A 7,803-nucleotide genomic window follows, 5' to 3' on the forward strand; every position below is an offset into this window, starting at 1 on the left:
TAGCTGCGTGTGTGTGTGTGTATGTGTGTGTGTGTGTGTGTGTGTGTGTATGTGTGTGTGTGTGTGTGTGTGTGTGTGTGTGTGATAGCCCAGTCCTGCTTTCTTACTTCAGTTTTATGATTTGTCAACAAACAGTCTGTTCAGTGTCCACTGTTTCTGAGCTGACCCCACTCTGTATATTATGACATCATTTCCTTATTGTTAGGCAAGGTAAAGTGACACTGTGCCAGAAGTTAAGGGATACAATATAATTCGCTTTTCTAAACAACGAGAGGCCAGCTTTGTATAAGCAGAGTCTTTGGACTTGTAAAATAGAGAAAGTTGCTCAACAAATGGAGATTTGTTGAGGATACTAAAATTGTCAAATTGTTCTCAATGAAAAAGTCCTGAATGTGTTTACTGCATGTGTGAGTTACGTAGTGTAACAAACCTTTTGGGTTATAGCACCACTAGGGGGGGTTGCCCAACTATTGTAGTAGCTGTGGGGGTCTCCTAGTGGGTGTGTGAGTTGTTAGCGGCAGCCATTTCATGCTGCTCATGTTCCATGCTCCAAGAAAGCACCTTACTTACTGTTGTGACAAGCTGGCGCTGGTGGTACCAATCCCCGCGCATGTAGGTTCGGACGAGTACAGCCGAGGAGACCTGGCTTATAAAGTGTAATGTTGCTGACGGCGAATAAAGGTCTGTTATTGGATTTAACCGACTGGTTCCGTGTTATCCGGCTAACCTCCACACCACATGCCCGCTGGACCGGCTAGCCGCTCCTTCCTCGCCAGACTGCTGTTACAAAGTGGCGCCCGAACATTGTTCTCTGGATCTTCATCGTCATCCGGACCGACAGACGGTGGGCTCGGATGTTTTTCCCGTGTTTTTCAACGATCGACACTTCGGCTGAGGTGGCGTGTTTTTTTTTCTCTTCGTCTGGCTGTATTGGCCGGGCCGATAGGACCCCGTGAAGGAGCCGACCCCCCGGGATTTCAACGACATTTGCAGGCATGGAAGAGCGCCGACCCATCGCTTGACACGCTCGCCTGCGAGGGGGAGTACTCCGTGAGTAACTGTACGGTCCGTCGGACCGCTAACTCGGTGCTATTGGACCGTTACGACATCGGCGGTGCTAAAGCTAAGGCTAACGCTACAGTGACTTTGACTCAGTGTTCATCCAGAGGGACGTTTTGTTTTGTGTGAAGCATCAGAGTGTGCACGGACGCTCTCTGTCTGATGGATATTAACGCTTAGGTACTCTGTGGGAACGCTCTTTCACTTTGCCATAACTTTTGTGAGAGAGAGAGTGGTTTCGGCCATACTTTTGAAATGGCGTCCCACCCAGACACAGGCAGCGAGGGAGACGGCTGCGACTCAGATGCTGAAGCTCCCAGCCTGACTAAGTACATCATCCCTCGCTCTACCCCTCATGACCTCAATCTTAAGGTGGAAAGCTTGCAAGAAGAGGTGGAGAAACTGCGAGTCTGCTTGCACGATTCGCTGGAGCTACAAAAGAGCCTTCTGAAGCACTTGGATGGTGGCGCGAGAGGGGAACCGGGGGAGCAAACACCTCCTCAGAGAACCCCCAACCCAGTGGCTTTTTCCACGCCATTCACGCAGAAAGGGATCAACACAGAGCCCCCTCCGCTTCTCCAGCGTCAGTCGGCGGAACTCTGCAATACATCGAGGATGATCGCCGCAGCGCTGCACCAGGCCAAGCTGGAGCCCCCAGTGTTCGCTGGTGACGGCGGAGTGTCACCGGAGGAGTGGCTCCAATCAGTGGATAGCTACAGATCGTCGCTGCGCCTAACCGACTCGCAGGTTCTGAGTGAGCTCCCTCACTTCCTCAAGGGAGAGCCCAGTAAATGGTTTAGGGCCCTCAGCTCTCACATTACTACATGGGCACATTTTTACCAACTTTTTGAATCAGTGTTTGTGTCAGCTGATAACCAAGAGCACGTTTGGCGGGGCATCCTCGATCGCGTCCAATCACTAGAGGAGCCCCTCCCAACGTTTGTAGCTCACATGCTCGGTGAGTTTAATAAGCTAAGGTGCCCGCCGCCGGAGCATGAACAGATCGAGCTCATATGTAAACATTCATTGGAGAAATATCGGGTTGCGTTGTACGGTACGCCGGTCCCGTCGGTTATGGACCTACTGCTTCGCGCGCACGAGCTCCACACAGCCTTAGGTCCAGTTGGCCGCTCAACCCCTACTTCATCTCCTAGTGTTGCAAGCGCGAGAGAACCACATTGTTTTAAATGCTCCCGCCCAGGGTTTACCACACGCACGTGCCCAAGTTGCACCTGGGTTGCCCCAAAAGAACGAGGTGCTGCCAGACCCAGGGCAACCTCCCACCGACCTCTTCCAGGACCACCACCGGGCCTGGAACTGGCCGATGCTGAGGGGCTGGATTCACTGCCGGCAGCTCGTGCGGCCAGTCAGCAGTCGGGAAACCCCCGGGGGGGGAGGACATTTTAATGAGGCAGCCCTCCCCCCATTCACAAAGTATGCCTCGCCCGCATGATGCCCACCAGATTGTGCAAGGCATTGTGGGGCACATGGAAGATGTAGAGTCTGGAGCACACTGGAACACCCCACTGAAAGCCAAAATTAACTTCAACTCAGTGGCAGTGAACGCTACGCTAGATACAGGGGCATCCCTGTCTGCTGTGCGGGCTGAACTCATTTTGGAGAACAACTTGTCTCCCAGCAGGACCCACCAGTGGATGGGTCCACCGGTGAGCCTAGTAGACGGTGCTCGCTGTCTCCCGGAGGGTGTTACATGGCTGCCCATAGGGTTCTTGAACAAAAGGTTTTATCACCGGTTTGCTGTCATCCGCAACTTGTCGTCCCCCTTTGTCTTAGGGATGGACTTTATGAGCAGGGCCTCTTTGACAATCCACATCCCCTCGAGAACCGTAGTTATGGACGACAGTCCATGCCCAGGCGCGGATGAAGAGGAGGGTTGCTCAGTTGATCTGTTGAGCGATGATAATGTCATTATGACGCTTGACATGGTAGAGCCCTCGCTGGAGACCAAAGCTCTGGAGGCAAACCTAACAGATAGTCAGAGAGAACTATTAGTTGTCCTCCTTGAACAATTTAGCTGCATGTTTGATGGTCATTTGGGCCGCACGTCTTTAACTGAACATGTGATCGACACGGGAGATGCGAGGCCTATTAACCTCCCCCCATACCGCACCTCCCCTGCAAAGAAACAACTCATTGAAGAGCAGGTCCAGAAAATGCTGGAAGATGGCATAATTGAACCGTCCATGAGCCCCTGGGCCGCACCTGTCGTGATCGTTAACAGGTTGGGCGCTGACCCACGGTTCTGTGTGGACTTTAGGGGGCTGAACCAGGTGACTCGGAAGGACTCATACCCCTTACCGCGGGTCGATGAGTCTCTCGACTTCCTAGCGAGAGGTCGATTCATTTCAACATTGGACCTGGCGAGGGGTTACTGGCAGGTGCCGGTCTCAGGGGACTCACGTCCTAAAACAGCCTTTGTTTCCCATTGTGGGCTGTTTCAGTTTCGCGTGCTCCCTTTCGGCCTCTGCAACGCACCAGCCACCTTTCAGAGGCTGATGCATAACGTCCTCAGCGGCCTTGTTTACAAGACATGTGCTGTATATCTGGACGACATTGTGGTTGTGTCCCCTACCTTCGAACAGCATTTGTTGGACCTGCGGGAGGTCCTTGAGAGACTTAGGTCTGCGGGTCTCTCATTGAAGCTTAAGAAATGCCAGTTCTGCCTGAAGGAGCTCACCTTCCTGGGCTACCGGGTTACCCCGGATGGCATTAAACCGGACGATGACAAAATCAAGGCTGTGATGCAGTTCAGAACTCCGTCCTCAATGAAACAGGTGCGGCAGTTCCTCGGTCTGACGGGATACTACCGCAGATTCGTAAAGGAATATGCTCGCCATGCAGAACCTCTGCACGCCCTGACAAGGAAGGATGTTACCTTTCAGTGGGATGACAGGTGTCAGGAGTCCATGGACTTCCTGAAACAGAGCATTGCGACAGCGCCTGTCCTGTCACTCCCTGACTTTTCCCGGCCTTTCTTCATCCATACGGATGCATGTGACCTTGGCTTGGGGGCGGCCTTAATGCAGAAGGATGCAGAGGGTAGGGAAGTAGCGGTCGCTTACGCAAGTCGAGCTCTTCACAAGGCAGAGAAACCATACTCTACGCCAGAAAAGGAGTGTCTGGCTGTGATTTGGGCTTTAGAACACTTTCGTCCCTATGTGGAAGGGCTTCATGTGACGGTCTTGACTGACCACAACAGCCTTAAGTGGCTGATGTCACGCCCAAACCCTACTGGCCGGTTGGCACGGTGGTCCCTGCGCTTGCAGGACTTTGACTTTACCATCGTACACAAGGCGGGGGTACACAACAGGGTGCCAGACGCTCTGTCTCGCAACCCACTGCCTGCACCAGAGGGTCCTCCTATTGAAATCTTGCCGGAGCATGCTGTCATGTGGGGCATGGATCTTCGTGCCCAGCCTCCCCTTTTGTTAGAGGACCGAACACAACTAAGGCAGCTGCAGTTAGATGACCCAGGTGCAGGTCCAAGGCTCCGAGACCTGGAGTGTTCCCCCAATCTGGGTTCGGACGCCAGTCCTTCACCGTCCTTGGTGGTCAATGACGGCCTACTCTATTACCGAGGCCCGAAACATAAGCGCAGTCTTCGGCCCCAGGAGGAGCTGAAGCTGTATGCTCCTACGGCTCTCCGGGGTACCCTGTGCGGTTATTATCATGACCACCCTACAGCAGGTCACCTGGGGATTGCTAAGACACTAGCGAGAATGCAGTCTAGGTTTTACTGGCCCAAGATGGCATCGGAAGTTAAACGCTACGTCTTGTCGTGCCCAGTATGTCAACTCACAAAACCCAGTCAAAGAAAGCCAGCGGGCTTCATGGTCCCCATTTCGCCCCAGCGACCCTGGGAATACGCAGGGGTCGATTTTGTCGGACCACTACCTCGCACCGCTTCGGGGAACTCGTACATACTGGTCTTCGTAGACTATTTCTCGAAGTGGATCGAAGTGTGTGCGGTTCGGGATGCGACGGCTCGAGTGGCAGCCAGTAAGTTCATTAACGAGGTATTTGCTAGGCATGGGGCCCCTAGGTACCTTATTTCGGACAGGGGCTCACCTTTTGTCAGTGAGCTGTTTGATTCTGTTCTCTCCACTCTTGGGTCCACCCACCGCCTCACGACGGCGTATCATCCGCAAACTAATGCGACCGAAAGAGTGAACAGAACTCTCAAAACGGCCATCCGTGCATACGTGGGTGATAAGCACGCGTCGTGGGATAAGTTCATGTCCCAAATCTGTTTCGCGCTGCGCTCAGCCCCCCATGAGAGTACAGGACTCAGCCCTGCTATGATGTTGTATGGTAGGGAGCTGGAGACACCCCTTGACTTGCTTACTAAGCCGTCTGGAGAGAGCGAGGAGTCATCCATGCCCTATCCGGAGACCCTTAAAGCGTCGCTTCAGGAGGCCCACGATCGAGCCAGGGAGACACTGGCTCGCAGCCATGCTAGGCAGAAACGCTACTACGACCTGAGACGCCGGCCGATGACCTATGCAGTCGGAGACTTGGTGAAAGTCAAAGCTCATCATCGATCGGACGCTCAATCTTGCTTCACGGCCAAGCTGGCACCCTTGTTTACAGGGCCCCTCCAGGTTACTCAGAAGCTTGGGGAGGTCAACTACAGATTAGCCAAGATTGACACTGGTGAAGACGCAGGAGTCTTCCACGTCGTGAACGTTCAGCCATTTTACTCCTGGGACTCCACATCTCCTTCAGGGCACCGGACTTCGTCCCAGGAGAGCCTGGATGAGACTGAAACGGGGGAACAGCCCTCATTCCCGAGTTCAGGGGATATCGGAGCAGGCGGGCACCCCGCTGAGGGCGCCTCTGAGTCGCCACCGGCCAAGGGGGAACAATATCATTTGAGACCCCGCCGGTGCCCCAGAATCACTGAGGGTTGGACTGCTACCAGGTGGACTAACCGTCATCATACGGACAGACTCAATGTTGACTGAGGGTTGGTTTCATACATGTACATGCTGTAATTGTTCTGTTCATAAGGGGTGATTACTTGTTCTGTTCCACTGAGCCCTGGTAATCGTGGCCCGTGAGAGCCTTTGTTTGGTTTTCTGTTATACTGATTTGAGTGACCGGTTGTGTTGTATGTCTGACTGTTTCCCTTGTCTATGACCATCTCTGGAAGATGGATTGGCAGTAATACTGCATGTTCTATATTGTTTGCTTCAAGCACTAATTTTGTTTATTGACTGTACCAATGCTATAAGGTAAGGGTGTCTAACAATTCCTCCACAACCTGCTTAGTACCTGATGTAACTATGTATAGTGAAGAAGGGTAGCGGGAGGAGGGTCACCTGGGTCCGGCTGAGGACAGCCTGCGAATTGCCGGGGGGGTGATGTAACAAACCTTTTGGGTTATAGCACCACTAGGGGGGGTTGCCCAACTATTGTAGTAGCTGTGGGGGTCTCCTAGTGGGTGTGTGAGTTGTTAGCGGCAGCCATTTCATGCTGCTCATGTTCCATGCTCCAAGAAAGCACCTTACTTACTGTTGTGACAAGCTGGCGCTGGTGGTACCAATCCCCGCGCATGTAGGTTCGGACGAGTACAGCCGAGGAGACCTGGCTTATAAAGTGTAATGTTGCTGACGGCGAATAAAGGTCTGTTATTGGATTTAACCGACTGGTTCCGTGTTATCCGGCTAACCTCCACACCACATGCCCGCTGGACCGGCTAGCCGCTCCTTCCTCGCCAGACTGCTGTTACAGTAGGTTGTAGTAATGCATTACTCAGGCTAACACAAGTCATGTACTGAATTGCTTTTAAACCACAGCACTTAAAGTGCATCTGAAGTCCTGTAGTGTCAGAACTACCTTAAACAAACAGGACTGTGGGTCGGGAGAGCTGGTGCAACAGATTAAGGTCACACCATGTCAAATGTGTTGCATTTTTGAGGAAGTTGTCTTTACACCTTTGTTCTTTTATTTCATGTGATGTCAGTTTAGAAACAAGTGAAGAGAAAGCCTAAAAACTGAAAATAAAACAAGAAGACCCAAGTCTCTCACAGGCACCCGCTTCTCTGTTTTTACTTGATCAGCAAGTTAAATATCTGCTGGCTTCATCAATGCAAGTGGCTTTGTAAAAATGGGTCTGAAAGTTGTGTATTGTGTGTATTGTGTACAGTTTTTAATTGAAGATAGCACACAAACCTTAAAACAAACAGTACACAATAAAAGGAGATCACAAGCTTCAAAAACCATACAATTCAAAGAGTCAATATGTCACCATTCAATACTCCAATGACTGAAGGGAAGTAGAGCAGAAAAATATTAGTAAACTGCGGTGAAGTGGAAGAACCTTTTCAAAGACAAAAATGGAAAGAATAATAAAAAAAAACCAACAAAAAACATTACTTAAAATTCTAAAATGTCAAAGACTAAGTCAGGGGTGTCAAACATAAGGCCCAGGGACCAAAGATTCAATCTGGCCAACAGGACAGCTTTGAAAGATGTGACAAGGAGCCTAGATTTTGAACTTTTAACTCTAAACTGGTGAAAAGGTGATGACAGAGACCTCTTCAATGGCATCATATTGCCCAAAGTAACAAAGTAATAGATAATCAATTAAATTACAGAATAATTCCTGTTTTACAGCATCTACAATAGAAATGTCTTAAGTGTATTTTTTTAATGGTCAAGAGTAAAAAACTAAAGCCAAAAAACTAACCACTGTGAATTAATGTTGACGTTTTTATATAA

The 7,803-nt window shown here is 50.9% G+C and overlaps 1 protein-coding gene across 1 annotated transcript; it reads left to right on the plus strand.

The window, feature by feature from the left end:
• The first annotated feature begins 431 nt into the window (after positions 1-431).
• Positions 432-2,500, plus strand: LOC146571123 (uncharacterized). The gene has a single exon (XM_085281263.1). The coding sequence runs from the start codon at positions 1,315-1,317 to the stop codon at positions 2,464-2,466; it is 1,152 nt and encodes a 383-aa protein (XP_085137389.1). The 5' UTR covers positions 432-1,314; the 3' UTR covers positions 2,467-2,500.
• Positions 2,501-7,803: the final 5,303 nt, after the last annotated feature.

Source organism: Mchenga conophoros, linkage group LG7 (assembly GCF_057382185.1).
Source record: "Mchenga conophoros isolate Kocher_MC1m ecotype Shallow Benthic linkage group LG7, M_conophoros_male_GT1.1, whole genome shotgun sequence".
Classification (NCBI taxonomy): domain Eukaryota; kingdom Metazoa; phylum Chordata; class Actinopteri; order Cichliformes; family Cichlidae; genus Mchenga; species Mchenga conophoros.